Source organism: Phaseolus vulgaris, unplaced genomic scaffold (assembly GCF_000499845.2).
Source record: "Phaseolus vulgaris cultivar G19833 unplaced genomic scaffold, P. vulgaris v2.0 scaffold_19, whole genome shotgun sequence".
Classification (NCBI taxonomy): Eukaryota; Viridiplantae; Streptophyta; class Magnoliopsida; order Fabales; family Fabaceae; genus Phaseolus; species Phaseolus vulgaris.
In genome coordinates this window covers 231,019-249,739 of record NW_027174088.1, presented here as the reverse complement: position 1 = coordinate 249,739, position 18,721 = coordinate 231,019, and the positions used below count along the sequence as shown (strand labels likewise).

At 36.3% G+C, this 18,721-nt stretch overlaps 1 protein-coding gene and 3 long non-coding RNA genes across 5 annotated transcripts; all 4 read right to left on the bottom strand.

Moving 5' to 3' along the window:
* Nucleotides 1–2,769: 2,769 nt before the first annotated feature.
* Nucleotides 2,770–3,734, bottom strand: LOC137817179 (uncharacterized). The gene is made up of 2 exons (XR_011081932.1): nt 3,338–3,734; nt 2,770–3,089 (listed from the first exon to the last, which is right to left on the bottom strand). It is a non-coding gene; the product is annotated as an uncharacterized lncRNA (long non-coding RNA).
* A 553-nt stretch (nt 3,735–4,287) lies between these two features.
* LOC137817178 (uncharacterized) lies at nt 4,288–5,989 on the bottom strand. Its single transcript, XR_011081931.1, has 5 exons — nt 5,534–5,989; nt 5,415–5,457; nt 4,915–4,967; nt 4,461–4,559; nt 4,288–4,371 (listed from the first exon to the last, which is right to left on the bottom strand). It is a non-coding gene; the product is annotated as an uncharacterized lncRNA (long non-coding RNA).
* Nucleotides 5,990–8,451: 2,462 nt separating this feature from the next.
* LOC137817180 (uncharacterized) lies at nt 8,452–10,386 on the bottom strand. The gene is made up of 2 exons (XR_011081933.1): nt 10,197–10,386; nt 8,452–8,631 (listed from the first exon to the last, which is right to left on the bottom strand). It is a non-coding gene; the product is annotated as an uncharacterized lncRNA (long non-coding RNA).
* A 3,691-nt stretch (nt 10,387–14,077) lies between these two features.
* On the bottom strand, nt 14,078–18,339 carry LOC137817177 (U11/U12 small nuclear ribonucleoprotein 48 kDa protein). 2 transcript variants are annotated; one of them, XM_068620426.1, is made up of 5 exons: nt 17,087–18,339; nt 16,801–16,915; nt 16,226–16,333; nt 15,291–15,964; nt 14,078–15,193 (listed from the first exon to the last, which is right to left on the bottom strand). In XM_068620426.1, exons 1-4 carry the CDS (start codon nt 18,190–18,192, stop codon nt 15,341–15,343), a joined length of 1,953 nt encoding a protein of 650 aa, XP_068476527.1. In that variant the 5' UTR covers nt 18,193–18,339; the 3' UTR covers nt 14,078–15,193; nt 15,291–15,340. The 2 variants fall into 2 exon arrangements, with proteins under 2 accessions (XP_068476527.1, XP_068476528.1); XM_068620427.1 differs by having other exon boundaries at nt 14,078–14,447; nt 17,087–18,277.
* Between the last annotated feature and the right edge of the window lie 382 nt (nt 18,340–18,721).

Below are 18,721 nucleotides of genomic sequence, written 5' to 3'. Positions count from 1 at the left end.
GTAGATGTGAAGGTTCATTTCCGTAAGGCCAAAAGGAAAAACACAATTAAAGATGAAGATGAATGCCAAAATAGGTGCGGAATTAAACCAAAGGAAAGCTAAGCAAACATAAATGGCCAAATTGAATTCAAGGAGTAAAAATAAGAACAAGACATATTTTGGAATTGAAATTGGAATGGAAATGGAATGGAAAAAGATGAGTGAAAGGAAATTTAGGAGATGTCTATCACTCAACCTATTCTAACTCAATTCCATCACTTCAAGTTTCTACATGCTACTGGTGATTGTAGAGTTATATACTTTACTAATTCATTCTATAGAGGAGTCTGAGTCCTCTTTGTTGAATTTGCCTCAGATTGTAGAACCTAACATATTTGTCTATTGAGTAAATACAAAGATGTTTTCCAACACCCTCATGGCTTACCTTTTTCTCGTACACATGATCATAGTATTCCCTTACTACCAAATACTTCATCCATGAAAGTGCGTCTCGATCACTATCCTCTTAACCAAAAGAAAAAAGTTGAAAAATTAGTCACTGAGGTGTTGAAAGAAGGTGCAAACCAACCTAGCCTTAGTCCATTCTCTTTGCCCATCTACTGGTCAAAAAGAAAGATAGTATACAACATTTTTATAAGGATTATCAAATATTAAATGCAATCACGGATTCATTTCCCATGCCCACAATAGATGAATTATTGGATGAATTTGTTGGAACTAAATACTTTTCCAAATTAGATTTGTGTTCGAGCTATCATCATATATTGGTGCAACCTTCAAATCGACACAAAACCACAATTTGTATTTATATGAGTGGTTGGTCATGCCAATCGGAATGACAAAATGCCACGTCCACCTTCCAAGCACTTATGAATTATATCTATGTTGCTTTTATGAGAAAATTTGTTCTCGTGTCTTTGATGATATTTTGATCTATAGTCCAAGTTGGACTACTCATTTCACTACAAAAAAAACTTTTATTAGAAAGGGTCAAAGGCGGACACTAATCACAAAAAGCCCACGCAAAGATGCAATTAACGTGGGCTTTGCCTTCACACAACTTTGAAGCTAATATCCTTGTCGCAAAAAAACTTGTCGGGTGCGTGGCGTCGCAATAAGTTGGCTTGCGTGGGCTTTGCCTACAAGTTGCCAACACAAAAAATTACAAATGTTAACTTAAGCGGGGGCTTAGCCTTGGACAGAAAGTGAGGGCTTAGGCTTAGCTAGGGGGACAATAAAATTAGCATGGGCTTAGCCTTGGATAAGGGGACAATAAAATTAAAAATAAAGCGTGGACTTAGCCTTGGATAGTGGGACAATAAAATTAGAATAAAGCAAGGGCTTGACCTTGGTAAAGTGACAATGAAATTAGAATGGGTTTAACCTTGGATATGTGGACACATAATTTTTTTTTTTTGTATGCACTATTGTTGGCAGCTATTGAACTCCACTTTTAAATAAAAGTTTGGATTTTAAATATTAAATATTAATATTTTTTAATTTGCTTTTTTTCTTTTTTTTTTTTTTGCAATAGCATTAAAGAGAAAAAAACATCAATGAATTGATAAGTTAAAAACTAAAAAACAAAAGTAATGAATAAATTATTATATTGATGAATAAAAAGTGTTTAAGCACCGAAAGATCAATAATTTTCAATTTATAATAACTATTTTTTAAAAAATTAGTTTGTATTAATAATAGTATAGATTATCTTATATCATACTTTTTCTCATTTTTTTCATATAATCTTTCTCTATCGAAGAAAAAATACTATACAATAAATAAATGCAATTTTTTAAACTCCAAATCAGCACCAGACATATGTAATATTGACTATTCATTCTCTTATATTAGTCTTTTATTGGTACCATCTCTAAGTTTAATTAGTTATAGCATACATTTCACTGTTATCTAAATTCATAATGACTAAAGAAGATTAAAAATACAATGCATAAAATCTAAAATTGATGGTCTTTCATATAAGAATTAAAATGTAAAATTTGTTAAACTACAAGGACTACTAAGAAATTTAACCAAATAATGATTTATGTAGAATTTTCCTTGTCTTTTTACTGGTAGAAATTTGCAGAAATTAAGGGTTTTAGACATTTACATATGTGGAAATGAAGGTAAAATGGGGGAGACAAGAGCAGCTTGTTAGGTTGCAAAATAAGCCCCTTTTAGTCTTTTCTTCCAAAAGAAAGGCAACAAAAGGGCAGATCATACATGTATAGTGATATCTTGGTGGTTATATTCAGGATCTTAGGAACAGTTGTTTTTTAAGGCATTCAATTGAAAATTGTCTACGGTTTTGATGTAGGGCCAACATAGGTTGATTGCTGCTAATTCATTCAAAAGAAAGTAAAAAAAGGAGTGAAAGGATGAGCACAGAGGCTTTAAAAATTATGGTAACTGCTTAATTGTTTCTCCTCTTTATGCAAAAGTGATGAACAGAATCTTATGGGGCAAACCAAAAAAAATCAATGTTTTACCGATTTACTGTCAGGAATTTATGATTCACTCAAATGGGGTGTTACATGTTTGAGGTCTGCCTGCTACAATGATTGTGCTTTGGGAAAATCTGGAGCCATAAAAATAGGATCGCATGACCTTATATTCTGCCCAGGGTTTCAAATTTTGGGATAAACACGACACTCAGTCCTACGCGGCAGGACATGTTCGGTCTATAATGCTCAAACAAATTCAAATTCATTCATCATAACACACCACAACACAACATGCTTAGGATACAAAATAGATCCATGCATAATCCAAATATAAAACAATACCATTTCTAATTTTTGGATTCATTTCCGCAGTGAATCTAATTACACCAAAATGAAGAAGTTTGTGATTGAACATTGAAAGGAAATAACACTTGCCAAATGTTTTAAGCAAAGATAGATGTCACAACCCAGTGTGTCTGTCTTCACTGAGGATGAGAAGAGAACATATATATCTACGTACCTCACAAAATTGCAATATTTTCCCAAAACAGAAAAATGAGAGATACTGCATGAACACACTGCCAATAAGATACTTACCCAAAATTGGAATCCTTTTTCCCTTGCTTATATCACGAACTTTTACTGCATGAACACACTCACTCATCACAACACTACCAAGAAGATAAAAACATGCGCATCGCAACACTACCAAGAAGATAAAAACATGTTCATCACAACATTGCCAAGAAGATAAAAACATGCAAAGAGTCATGCATGCAATGTGAGTAATACATAAATGACTCAACCTCTCCATGTCTTTCTATTGCTTTGCATAATTCTTGTCAAGGAAACTACAAACCAAACTTAAGAAATGTTTTAAGAAAACTTACAAAATGATGAACTCAAGGTAGGGGTTGATCATCAAGGTTCCGAGCATAGTGAGGGTGAACCTGACTTGTGCATGTTGAGGTGTCAACTTGTTGTCGCTCCATCATCATGATTAATTTTTGCTCCATGAACTTTATTTTATCCTCTAACATTGCACACTTTTGATTTGCTTGAGCAGTTATTTGAGTTGCTTGATCGGCTCTTTGAGTTGCTTGATCGGCTCTTTCATTTGCTTGCATCACTTGTTGATGAAGTTGTTCATTAAGAGAAAAGTAATCACTAGAAGGAGCAAATATTGAAGGTTGGGTTAGGGAAGACACTCCATGGCGAATGTTGGAAGCCAAGTCTGCAATGCCATAACATCGACCTCTACTCTTGCCTCCAGCAACATCCTTCCAGCATTGAAGTTTTGTTGTTGGATTGATCGATTGGCAGTTGGAAGATCATCCTTTAGAGTTGTCTGATTGGAGGGCTTTCAATCGCTCATGGTAGGTTTCCTAGTTCATTATGAAAATTGTAAGTGGGACAATACTAAGGAATATAAATCATGTATAGAAAAGTAGAGCAATAACTTACGTAAGTCTGTTTGGCATGACTATCTACCCAGAGTCCATCCTTCTTAGTGTGTGTGGCCATGAATAATTCATCAGGTTCAACCGGCCGACCAAATTTTCGTTCCTGAAATAAATGAAAAGGTTACCAACATTAGATATTATCTACTAAATTTAAGCTTATGCAACGAAATATAGATACTTACTAGGCTCAATGCAATGTCGAGGTGTGATTTACGACCAGTAGAGTGCAATGCCCCACCTCGAGTTGATGACCTATTCAATTTGTTTTGGATTGATTGTTCTTTGAACGTTTTTGAATCCCAATAGTCCAAGAGACCAATCCATGCTTGTTCACTAATCCAGATAGGTCTAGTCGCTTTCATCCTAGCTTTAGCAAGCATATCAGAAAGGCGCTTTCTCACCTTTGACTCGTACACTTTTATAATTTGTCATTCATCATGAGGGACCCAAGTCACTCGAGTCTATAAAAAGAACAACAAATTTAAATAGAAGTTGATGAATATAATAAATACTTAAATCGAAATGATTGAAAATGCTATGTTATGATCACCTTAAATTCAGTCCACCATTTAAGTTGGACTTCCTCTGGTGTTTCGTCATAGTGATAGTAAGGACCCCTAAATTGTGACCTAATTGCATGCCCAATTGCCTGTAGAAAAAAGTTTGATGATTTTGTACCTTGTCTGTAAGTCTAATTAGTTATTATGAACAAGTACAATCATGCTATCACCTAATATAAAAATACGAAACGCAGAAGACACGTTTAATCTTGAACCAATTAAATTCTTATGTACATCCAATTGCAGATACATTACAAAAAAGAGTGAGGATTCATGGTGAAAAAATGAACAGGTTGAAAGTAAGCAGCAAAAATTTAGTAAAGGGATCAATGGACCAATTTATGTTTTTAATTAGTCAATTATCCTCACAACAATAAGCTTTAAAACTAATAGTTCATTTAGAAAGAATAAAATAATTATAGAATGTAGTTTTGAAAGTAAAACCTTGATGGGAGATGAATTGTTGCCAGACCCACTAACCGGTGACCTTGGATTCTCTGTCAATACATAATGCTCAAGATCAAGTTCCAAACCCACAAAAGAACAATTATGGACCAAAAAAATAAAGTATGATTGAAGTTCTTACAAATGGCATTATGAGTGATGTGCAATAAGTGGACTAAAACAGAATCTAGTTAATACAAGGAAAGGCAAGTTATATGGCAGGCCAGTCTTTGGATCACGATACCTATATTATTCCAGAGAGAATTCCTTAACAATATGTGGGTATAGTGGAAATAGACTAAAGAATTCCTTAACAGTAGATAACATAAAACTGATTGTTCCATGCAAGGAAAGCATATCCAAACTTCTCATCCCAAAAAAATACTCAAGTCCTAATAACATAAATAACAAGAATACAAGCTATCCAAAGACAATTTTAACCATGAACTGCAACATTAGAAAATATGCAAGAACTACCAAGTTGATAAATGAGATCTTACTTGGCAGGCAAACCAGTAATCAAGCAAATAGGTTGTTCTGGATCTGAAACAAAGTATAATAATGTTACTTGGAGACATGTTTTGCATGATTATCAAAAACAGAAGGTTAAAAAACATACTTCATAGAAGCTCTATCTTTGAAATAAAGCAAACTGATCCTGCCGGTTGACTTAGCGCAAGAGCGTTGCCTCGTCACGATCTTCCTCACCAGCTTGACACCACGTGCCCTCCAAGTCCGCTCCACAGATAGCCTCTCTGAGAACCTGAAAAATACACAGTGGCGCCTCTGCGGCCGGTGGCGCTCCGACGCTCAAGTCAGATCACATAATCACTAGAAAAACAATGTGTGTAAAAACAGCGTGTAAAAACTAAACTCTGAATCTCGCTCTGATTCTCTTTTATGCCTCCCTCTGTACCTGCGCCTAACAGAATTCTGTTATGCCTCTCTGGCATGTGTCAGAACCCTGTTGTGCTTTTCTGTGGCAACGTACCTCCAGAATCAGTAGAACGTGAGTGTCTGCGCGTGTCTGCGATTGTCTGTACCTTCGGCGGCACGGAGTGCACCTTTGTCTGGACCGCATCCCTCTCAGATGATGACACGTGGAGGCATGCAACTAACCACACATGTGTCATTACTTGAAGGCTCTAGCGCTTCTCACTACGTGTCTAAGTTATCCCCTGGCGGAGTAACTTAGCGCATTCCCTTCATCTGGGTAAATTGCATACTCTCAGGAGAACGCCAGGTGTGGCTGGTCTAAGCACACTCACCAGGCATTGCTCTCTGTGCGAACGATTCCCCCTTTGCGATGTCATGCACGTAATGGGTTGAGGGAGTCACCAATCACTGACCGGTTCACTAGCCCCCCTTAGGCCACTCTCATGCACGATTCTCTGAGACATGTTCATGCGAGGTCCGTGCGTAACGCTCTTGCTGGGAACCTCAGCCCCAACTTAACTGCGTGTAACACGAGCCCCCGATGACCATGCATCCGATGACTGATCGGTGCTCTATTGCTTCTCGCGTTCTGCCCCCAGGTGTTCATCTGGGAACTGATCTGTCGATGACCGCTTGGTTACTGGCCACCGATCACCGTTCTGGGTGATCTGTCCCCTGACTTCTCTGCCAACTGGTCTGTCGGTGGCCACTTGACTACTGACCACCGATCACCTCTTTGGATGATCTGCTCCCTGATCTCTCTGTCACCCGGTCCACGTGTCACCCTACGAGTGGTCCACGTGATTGTCTTCTGCTGACGTCATCAACCACCGATGACCGACCGGATCACAAACTAATCAGAAAAGACTAGGCACATTATTCATTCCACCCTTTCATCATAGTGTTTGGTTGAGGAGGTGTGAACTATTGCTTAATTATGTTAAAATTACTCAAGGTATATATAACCTCCTCATTGGTTCAATTTTAACTTAGAAAATACCTACAGCCTTTAACTATAGCTCCTCATTGGTTAAATTTGTCTTTTAATGTCAAGTAATTATATCTGTACAATAACCAGTTAGTATAGACAGTCATTGACACTTACCATCTCTCTTTACAATATTAGGGTGTGTATTAGCATGTAGGTTCATGCATTATTTCAAAAAGGTGTAACTCTTTGCTTGTAAAATTACGCGTAATGGTTGTTTTGTATAACAAGGAGAAACATGAAAAAAGGAGAAGAATAGTTTAAGATAAAACTTATACATGTGAAGAAAAGAATAAAATTAAGAAACTACTGTAAAGTGAATATGTGAATTCTAACAACCTGCACAACACTAGATAATTATTGCTAACATTATGCCTCTTTATTCTTTAACATTCACTCATTTCTTATTCATAATTCTTTTCTAGGAATTGTCACACGCACACTGTGGTCAATTTCAATCCTTGATAACACATTTTAAATTAATGATAATTTCATAAAGTCTCAATTACCTTCAGCTACATATATTCCAGGGAACTAACAGTAGTCACATGCACATAAACCTGCACAAAATTATGAATAACCTTTTCACACGGATCATTACAAGTACAATTTTATAGGTATGCATGAAATTTACAAGGTCACATATTAAAGGAACTGGTCTTGGTTTCAGGAGGGGTCCTAAAATTACTGGAAGCAGAAGCATTCACACATTAATTTAAGAAGAAGAAAAGGGAAAGTTGAAGGAGGAGAAATAATGGTACCTGAGAGCAACCTCAGCATCACACAAAATTGATAGTTTGGACATATAAGCTGATGGAAACCATCCAGCCACATACATCCACATAATGATGATGAAGAAGAAGCATTGGATTTGAGGACAAATCCTTTTCAAGAGGAAGGGGATGATGGAAGAGGCCCAAGCCCATGATAGGAAAAGCCCAAGCCCAAATACAAGTTCAAGCTTCAACTCAAGCCCAACAAATAGAAGATATGGGTCAACTAAGCATCATTGGATGTCTTTCTTTTGTAATTACTTTTTGAGTATTTTTAGTAGAACATAAAGGGAGGTGTAGATATAAATATAAGAGGTGCAAATGTATAAACCTAAGTCACACCTTCCATGTGACACAAAAGAAGGTGTAGGTGTAGATTTAGGAGGTGCCAAAAATAGAAACCAAGTTACACTTCCCTTGTGACTAGGAATTGGCTCCAAATTCAAATGCTTCTCATTTGAATTTCCCTCCACTTTCTTTTGAATTTCCAGCCCTCTAAACACTATAAATAAGAGGGTTTGGCTCATGTATTTGAAGATTAATTGAATAGTGAAATGCTGCCAAAATTGTGTCATTCTCACTCCTTGCCTAAACTCTCTTAGGAATAGGCTTTTAATCTTCAAACCTTTCACCACCTTCAAAGGGGTTGGCCGAACCTCCCCATTTCCACACTCTTCATGCACCTTCAAGGTCACCACACCTCTTAGGAGGACCTTGTTCATCTCTTCCATTAAGCTTCCGCACCATCTTCCACAAACATCCAAGAAGAGCTCATAGGAAATCGATCATAAGCAGTATAGTATTGTTAGAATATTTGATAGAAAATAACTTGTCCTGTATAAGAACTGTTATCAAAAATAATAAAATAAGAAAAAAATGTCCTTTTATTATAACATTCAACTTTCAACTTTGCTTTCAACGTTTACCATAACATTTCATTTGTTGATTTCTTTAACAAAATAGTTTGAACACTGACCTCAAAGCACTATTCTTCTATTCTGAATTGATTATGGTTGTGATCTGCAAACAAATAAGAACTGTTAAGCCATATTTGTTTTCCACCTGAAAACACAGCTGTTACTCTACATCTTCAGACTCTGGAAGAGCATGAATATTGTCATAAATAATGACTCCAAAGATTTGATAAAAAACTTCAATAAAATTTCCTTCCAAAACATTCAAAGTATACTAACTAAGCTCCTTTACAAATACACTGCTATAAACAAATTAAAAAAAGTAAAGCATCACAAATTGCCCTGTCATTTTAAAATTATGATGGATATTGTTTAAGGGTACATTAGAAATCAACTAGGACTCTATTTCATCCTTAGAAATGTAGCTCAAACACTTAGCAAGCAACTTCATTTCTCAAGATAAATCATGAAAACTTTAACAGAACAAACATGAGAGAAAGGAAGAAAAAAGGTTACCTATAAGAATGATACAAATTTCAGCAACTTCAATACACAAATATTGTTACAGTTTTGAGTTTTTTTTTAAGAAAAAGTAGATAAAAAAATGTGGAAAATGATAATTTATAAAAGAAAAAAGAAACAGGGAAAAACAACATGGTCGGTAGGAACAAAAACATCACCGAAACTTTATCTCAAATGTTGAATGCTCTCCCATCTCTCTATCTTTCTATCTATCACTCCCAACTTTGTATGCTCCACAATCATCTACTTCCCATATAATCAAATGCCCATAATACCAAATCATTTCTCCTGTTTCTTTCTCATTTCACTTTTCTTATCTATTTTTATTATATTACTCACACCATAACCACCATTGCATTTCTTGGCTTTTATGCCACTCTTTTCTTTCTCTCAAATCACATTGCTCAAATTTTTTTTATTTCCTTTATATAAACCAACTTCGATTTAAATCTAATTCTCCACCAAACCAAACATCTTATTAAAGACTGATTTGATTAATGGCAACAACACCAGTATGCATTGTCCACGCTCATATCAATATATATTGTCCATGGGAATATATATGTATATAATTATAAAAATAGTCAAATAGAGTCTACAAAATTGTTTATTGGAGAAAAGGCAAGGGGTATGATTACATATGAGTTGATTTGAGGTACATGGAGGTCATAGATGCATGGTGTGATATATAGAGATATGCATATTAGTCCAAACATAGTGACAAAAGCAATTACAAGAGAATGATCAACTCTACTTAGGTCACCATGAACCCTAACCAATGAGAAAATTGAAATAAAAACGAACTGTAGAAGAAAAAACCACAGAAGAATGAACTACTACCGCGAGCACAAGTAGCATGTAAATTGGAAGAAAGAACCAAAGAAGAACCACGATTATCAGTGTAGGAGCTTGTTCTTAAATTTGTGGTTTCGTTTCTGAGGGCAGCATTTGGGAAATTTGGGAAATTCAAAGTGTTATTGGAAGGGTTTTTCAGGTTTCTGGAATGTGTTTAAGGTTGAAGCATGTGGAAATCACTCAACTGAATATGGTGAAACAAATTCTCTAATATCTCATTGTCTGAAAACGAGAAAGAGTAGGAATCAATAACAAAATTACACAACACAGAAAGAAAGGAATCGAGATGAAAACCTAGGGCAAAACCGCGGAGACTCCGTTTGCGTTCTCACGGTGGCACGGCTACTCCATCACGGTGGCACGCTGCTCAAGCTCAAGCGTTAATGGTGACTACTCCCCTCTCTATATGGACGACAGTGGCACGCTGCTCACGCTCAAGCTGAAGGCTATGAACGACGATGACTTCTCCCGTATCAAAAGCAATCCTTTGAAAAAGGTTTAAATTTTTTTCAAAATATTCAAAACCTTAACCATTAAGAATTTTCAAATAAACAAAAATTAATTGTTTGCGTGGGTTTCACCTTCAGAATTTAATTCTTTATTTAAATTTAATTTAAAATGTTTAGCGTGGGCTAAACCTTCAAACTTTTAATTTTTTATTATTTTTATATTTTCAATAGTGGTCGTTTCACCCACGCAACTTTTTTTTTTATTTTTTTTTAAGTTTGCATGGATATAACTCACGCTTTCTCACATTTTATTTAAATTTTGTGAATAACGTAAGCTTATTTGACACTATTTAGTATCGACCTAAGACATTTGTTTTTTTTTTTAGCTAAATAAACAATTTCTTGTAGTGTTTTGATAATCTCGTAGGTTCAACAATTGATGCAACATCAGACCTTATTTTCCAAACTCTCAAAATGTTACCTTGGCCATACCAAAATTTATGATCTGGGACACGTGATTACAAACAAGGATGTCCAAGTCAAACAATGGCAATCTCCACATCAGTGAAGCAATTTCGAGTTTTCCTGAGTCTAGCCAACTATTACTGCAGATTCATTAAGAATTTTGCATTAATTGTTGCACCATTTACTGATTTATTAAAGAAATATGCCTTTTAGTGATCTGACCAAGCTGAAACCGCTTTCTTCAATCTTAAATCGGTACTGACACAAGCACATGTGTTGGTTTTACCAAATTTCGACCAACCATTTATATTGGAGATTATCTCCTATTCCATTGGGATTGGAGTTGTTCTGACCTAAAATAATCATCCTATAGCATTTGTTTTCCAAGAAATTGTCACCTCGTATGCAGAGTCAATATGCATATGCTAGAGATATGCATACCATCATAAAAGCAGTTGCCAAGTGTCACCGTTATTTATTCGGTCACAAATTTCTTATCAAAACAGATCATCAAAGTCTAAAAAAATGACCAAATAATTCAAACACAAGAGCAGCAAGCATGCTTCCAAAGCCATTAGGGTTTAACTTTATAATTGAGTGCATAAGAGGTAAAGATAATCAAGCAACTGATGCATTGTCCTATCAAACAATTACGTGAAGAACATTATGGTCCCTTGCATGACTTTCCAACAACCATAGTTGATCACAAACATTGGTGAAGCACGAAGGTTTATGGTTTTGGAAAGGTAGGTTATTAATTTCAGTAAATTCCAATATTAAACAAATGCTCCTCAAAGAGTTATATAAGTAACCCATAGGTGGTCATGTCGGTATCCAACGCACTTTAGCTTGTATCATAGCTCAATTTTTTTTTGGAAGGGCGTCAATCATGAAGTTGAGGAGTATATTCACTCCTGTTCTACAAGTCTACAAGCCAAATATGTAACTCAACCACCAACATGATTTCTTCAACCATTACCAATTCCCAACCAAATTTGGCAAGATATAGCTATAGACTTCATCATAGGTACCCTTGTCACATGGGTACTCAGTAATCATGGTGGTTATTGATATGCTTTCAAAATTTGCTTATTTCATACCCCTACCAACCTCTCACACTACACAAATGGTGGCTGAAGTTTTAACCCAAAACATTCTCAAAATCCATGGCATACTATACTTTATAGTCTCATATAGGGACAAATTTTCACTAGTAAATTTTGACGACGCCTATTCAAACATGAAGGCACGACTTTGCCTATGAACTCTTCTTATCGTCCATAAACAGATGGTGAATCAAAATTCCTAAATAAATGTTTGGAATTGTGTCTTCGATGCTTCACTCAACAAAATCCTAAATATTGGAACAAATTACTGTTGTGGGCTGCTAATTGGTATAATATTACTTTTCCATATGATGTGTTTGGTTGTGATCCACCAAAGATTTTAAAGTATACACTTGCACCAATGGATGACCCTACTACAAGCCAATAGTTACAAGAGCGTGACACTCTAATGGTTCAGCTTAAGGATGATTTGAGTCGTTCACAACAACGAATGAAAGCATATGAAGATGACAAACGAAAAGAGGTGCAACTATTTGAGGGATATTATGTTTTTGTCAAGCTCCAACCATAGACAAATACTTGTGGCCTCACAAAGACATCAAAAGTTGAGTGTAAAGTACTGGAACTTATAGGTCCGGTGGCATACAAGTTACAACTATTAATGACTACCGGATTCATCCCATATTTCACATTTCATATTTCACTCTTAAAGAAATGTGTTGGAGATCCACAACAGGTGACTAGATGAACTTTTGCACGGAGAGCATAATCAGTTACCCCATGCACTTGACCTTGAGGACACGGTCCAATTCAAGAGGGGAGTTATGATACAAATACTGCATATTCCATTGTGAGAAACGAACAAAAGTAAGGACACATGGCCAGGAGGACGTAACAAACTCTACAAAAGGGCTTCTTCTTCCTGCACCCCTACGTTTTTCTTCCTGCACCCCCACAATTTTGTAAATCCCAAAACTGACCTTCACCTTGTATCGAAAGCAACTTGTTGATTTCCGGATTTCTGAATCTGGAAGTCTAATTTTTGTTACGGATTGATGGATCCGAAAGATTACCGGATTCATCAATTCAGAATATTTATGGATTTTCCAATCCAAAATGCAAAAAAATAAATAGGATTTCCCATTCCGTAAAATTACTGAATTGCATTGTCCAGAAGAAGACGGAAGAAGAAAGAGTAGTGTGGGTTTTTTTGTGTATTTTGGGGTTTTTAAAAAATAGTAGGGATATTATTGTCTTTGCATTACATTGTGGGGTGCAGGAAGAAAAATGTAGGGGTGCAGGAAGAAACTGCCCTACAAAAGTGGACATACTGAGAAGATCTACAAGGCCCAAATGAAAGAAGGAATTTGTGAATATGAAGCGTGAAGATGGAGAGGAGGCATATTGAACGTGAGTCTCAATTCTCTTCTTGCTAGCTTCTATCTCTGTTTTCCCTTTTCTGTTTCTGATTTCCATACGTCGAACTACCAAGGTGATTGGGTATCTTCACGCTGGAATTTATCTTGGATGTTGCTACCAAGGATCGTGACCTACTAGCTTTTTCTATGTGTTGTTGACTTGTGAATATTACTCTATACAAGTTTTGAACTATATACTGTAAAACGCATTCCAGATTGAAGAATTAAGAGTTATTTCACACACACATTACCTTTTACATGTATTGAACTTGAAAAGGTGACGTTTGGTCTATTTGTTCTTGTACACCATCCATCTTGGCCTACAGTCCTTTTAAATTTCAGATAAGATATTTCAGATCATTTGTTTCATAATAATATTTCTATATTAAAAAAACACATCCTTATAAAATCTGGACTAGATAAATCCCATTTCAAGGTTTTATATTCCAATTAATACTTTTGCAACAATAAAAAAGGTGAAATTTCATATTTTTGGAAGTAGAAATATACAAGATCGAGTCCCTCCTAGAATATGCTGATAATCCATTATTATAATAAGAGATTGGTGAAACTGCGACAGCAAAAGATGAAAGTTTATTTTCCTTTGTCATTTTGCCTAACCTTGCACAAAATATCAATTACTGTGCTGGCCCTATTTTCCCGTGAAATGGAAAGGGGATGAAGGCAACATTTCATTGTTTATTCTTTGAGTACCAAGCAACCAACATATTCGGAATTGTTTGAAAGCAAACAATAAATGGAAAAATAGAATCAAATTACCGAAGATGTTCTTAAAATTAGAAATAGGGAAAATAAAATTCAGAATCCATCTTTTGACATGTATAAGGCCGCTCAGTTCTAGTGCAAAACAAGGGCCGAGGTGCCTTCTATGCATGCAACAATAACTTGTGTAAACAGATAGAACAGAGATAGTTGTCATTTACAGTAAGATGCAAACAACAACACTGGCATATAAATCGACTTCGTGGCCATATTTGTTTCCCTCATTCTTTGTATTATTACCTTCTGATATCTGGACATACGCAAACATTGACCGCAGATACGTGATCATAGTTGGTCTCTTCTAAGCAGTGAAGAAACCTATGAAGCCCATTGAAGAGTCTGTCTCTCTAAAGCAGCAAGTATCTAAAAAGGGAAGAGGGAATTCAGGAAGAAAGTGAAAGATTCTATTGCTTTCAACTTATCTGGAATCAAAGCATGAAAAATTAGCCGAGACAAAGGCATTTTGATAATAATGCAAAAATATTCAACAAATTTTCTCACAACAAATAAAAGGCTCAATAATGACAAGCTCGACCAACCTTGCCATATTCTAAACTAAAAACAAGTGATGGGGAGAGAACACAACAGAGAAGTTGTTGAAACAAAAAATAGTTCAAGTTCAGACAGATCCAACTCCAATCACTCCTTTGTTAGACACAAAAAAACGATAAAGCGTTCATTTATCCCCAAAAAGAGAAGATAAAATTTCAGATGCCTGTTAGATATTATAAACTATATAATTGCTCTAGTAGTTAAATGAATCAATATCCTAAGTAAAGCATTATCCAAACTCTTTTCATTTTTCCTAGCACTCACAAATAGCCATACACACAATACAAACTTGTAGTTTTTTTAAGTGTAAGTAAAACAACCATTGAGAGAAGTAAAAAAATCATACATAATAAACTATAATGTCGTTAACATAATTGCCATTTTATTGCTTTTTCTACCGAGGAAAATAAAAAATACAATAATAATAATACCCACTCCACTACCAACAACAACAAGAAACCAGTCAAAGGAATGCTTGCTTAAATAAATGTGCTTTCACAATTAAGGATACAAAGAAGGATACATTGACAAAATCGCCAAAGCTTGGTAAGTTATTACTGCAAGTTTATGCAAAAAAACCACGTTAAAAGTAGCAATTCACATTCAAATTTACATACATACAAAATCTAACGAGGAAACAGTAGCATAACTTACCCACAGGGCACTAGAGATGTAGTATCTTCACAGTTCTGACCATGACAGTCCTAAGAATGATCCTTATCATAAAAATTATCGGACTTGAAATATTTGGCGTCAGAGGTATCATCATCACATTTATCAAGAGATTCTGAAGGATCATATCGGTCTGAAAATGTCTTATTTGGGAAAGAATCTGAAATATGACTCCTGTGAGTGTCATTCTGCCGCCTATCCCTCAATCTAGATGAGTTATCATGCTTCTTTCTATTTGAGTAGTACTCCTTTTTGTTATGATGACTACTATGACTTGAGTGTCTTTCATGGCTTGTAGAAAGTTGCTCTCTATGATATTTTCCTTGGTCAGCACTCCATTGATCATCTCGGTAATAATGGCTACTATGATGGTCATGCTTGAGTTGTTTGTAATCTCTAGAAAATGCAACATCCAAATTTTTGCTTTCATCACAACAGCTAGAGTGTAATTGTTGCTCAGAATAACGTGGCTTGATTTTTGTCACTGCAGGTGAGTCAAGACTAGCTTTTCTTGAATTATTAGCTTCCATAGAAATGTCATGGCCAGGAGGCTTGAATTGAAACAATCCACTCCCTTCAGACATTTTCACAGGGCTTTCAAAACCCCCAGCCCGCTTGATTTGCTCCATGAAATCCTCTATCATGTACCTCATCACCTTCCAGAAGGAATTTAAAATTAAGAAATTAAATTTTAAAAAATGAAAATCTTTCTTCAAATAATTTATTCTTAAATAAAAAACAAGTATGCACCAACTCTGATACAATAGTGTCACCAAGCTACCAACTATAATAATTATGGGATGATAAGAAGATCACAAGATTATTCAGCATTTGGAAAATAAAACCAAGACCTAGTACATGAAATTACTATGATAATATAAGTAGAAACTTTCAATAACTACTGCAGTACTTCTAACCTGTAAAGGTGATTGATTTGTCTTCTTGCCACGATAAGACATTCTTCGACGTTTGTAATCCCTTTCTTCAGCCAGCAACTCCTCTCGGGTCTTTTCTCTAGATGATTCCTACAATTGATGGCAATTGAAAAACATGTTTAATAACGGGTAAAATGAAAGAAAATATAATATTCACTTCCATGGCCGGGATGGGTTAGGGTCTCTATGTACAGGTGCTTAATTATAAAACTTCCATCTTATTTTCATTCCTTTCCTGTTTTCACAAGAAGTTTATATTTATATAGGAAACAATTTAAACAACTTTCTATTACTGTTTTCAGTTTTCACTATTTCCTACATAGAATTTTGAAAATAAAAAACAAGGAAATGATAGAAAATGTTTCCTCAAACAAACAGTCTCGTAGATAACAGGAACTCGGGACAAATTTATAACAACTTCCTCTCATGCTCACAAATGCATAACAAGTAAGAAAAATAGAAAGAATGCGGATTGAACAGTCTATTTCTTCACCTGGTGAACCTAGGATACCAGAACAGAACTTGTTCTACCGAAAATTATTGAATATTAAAAGTACCTGGTTAGATGATTGAGGCCTGTGAACGCCATCATGATCAATTATAGCTCTATAATCAGGACGTTTTGCCCGCTCTTCATTTGCTTTCCCAGACAAATAAGAATGCTCAGCAACCCTACAGAAATAGAGCTCCATATAATTCAGATTAAGCTCACAAAATCACCAATTATTTGATTGTAAATTATCATAAACAATAGAAAAGACAAAACTCATAGTTCATAGTTTTCACACCAAAGAAGCGTTTGTGACAAAGAAAACTCAATTTTGAAGAGTAAACACAACATACAGCTGATAGTTACTTGGCTGAGGAGAAAACCAAAATCCCTTAATTTTCTGCTCAAGCAAAGATCTCTCGTGCAATGCCGCAACAGCCGCTGCAACTTGGGACACAAAAATCTTCCTATTCAGTATGCTATTGTACTTTTCTCCACCTGGAGCAGAAGATTTTACATCCTTCACGTCCAGACTCTCTTTATCTAAATTCTGAGCCTCGAGCTTCGAAGCAGCTTGGTCCCCTAAAGGAAACAGCAACAGAGCAGACGCACCAACCGTGATACATTTCTTCACGAAATTGAGAACAAAATCCCTCCCGTTTGCTGCACCATAAAGGATCGAAACCTGATATGTCAACCACGTCAAAGCCTGGTTCAAAACGGGGCAAACTACGTGCGAATTTGGTCTTTCCAAGGAAACGGACGCTTCTCTTATAATCGACTTGAGACACAAACAGCATAACAGAAACATATGCTGCTGCATAGCGGTGTCAACAACGACGCCGTATCTAGGCGAATTGACCATTATCCAATCCGTTAAGTGAATTTCGTTGGCAATTCCGATACCTAAAATGGCAGGAAGAACGGAGTTGGAGAATGTGGTGGGAAAATGGTTCCAGGACTGGAGTTCACGGTCGATGGAGAAGTACTGAGAGGGAAGAATGGGCGCGTGGTGAAACAGTGGGAGGAGATTGGAATGGTTATCTGTGTCCGCGCATTCGAGAGATAAAAAGGCGGGAAGCGCGAGGGTGGCAGTTCTGGTGAGGGCGTCCGCAGGGGAGAAAGAAACGACGGCGGGGCAGTCACGGTAGGAGAAGTTGGAGAGAGAATGGAGATAGAAAGAGAGTTGATGAGAGAGAGAGTTGTGGAGGGTTTGGGGGTAGTTGAGAGAGTGAGTGAGATCGGGAAGAGGGCGCGGAGAGGAAGGACAACGAAGGTGGTGAAGGAAGAGCGAGTGGGGAGGAATAAGGTGGTGTGGACTGAAAGGGCATTGTATTAGGTTAGTGTTTAGGGTTTGTGGAGATGGTGTGACAGAGAGAACGTGATCTGATAGAGCGATTAGGTTTTCCAGAGATGAGAGCGTTGAAGAAAGACTGGGGCTGTTATTCGAAGGATTCATCGATATTCTTACTCAACTATCTTCACTTTCACACGCTCCTCTCCTTCCGGGGACTTCCACTAGGAACTTCAAAGTTTTTAAAGCCCAGTGAGGGTCACTGTAAAGGACCAGGGCCTTTTATTTGGAATTTTAGCCCATTGTTCATTCAATACGAGGGCTACTACTTACTGCACCTCATAGTTATAGTCTCATCCATACTAAATATGCAATTATCATTTTGTCTTCAGTTAAAACATAAATAAATTCTATCCACCATTTTCATCTTATTTCTTCATTTTGTTTTCTCTGACACTCTGTTTGTTTTTGGGAGTACACTATTGATGTAGACAGAAGGAAGGTCAACACCCTATTTATGTGGGGGCGTGGAAATGGGAAGAAAGGGGTTTTTCTCATCTTTATTTGTTTGGATTGGGAGTGGAAAATTAAAGGTGTGGAAGAGTGAAAGTGTAAAGATTTTAGAAGAAAGTAAGAAGAAAGTGGAGGGTGTTTAGATTGGGGTATGTTAGAGTGGATGTATGAGGAAAATTTA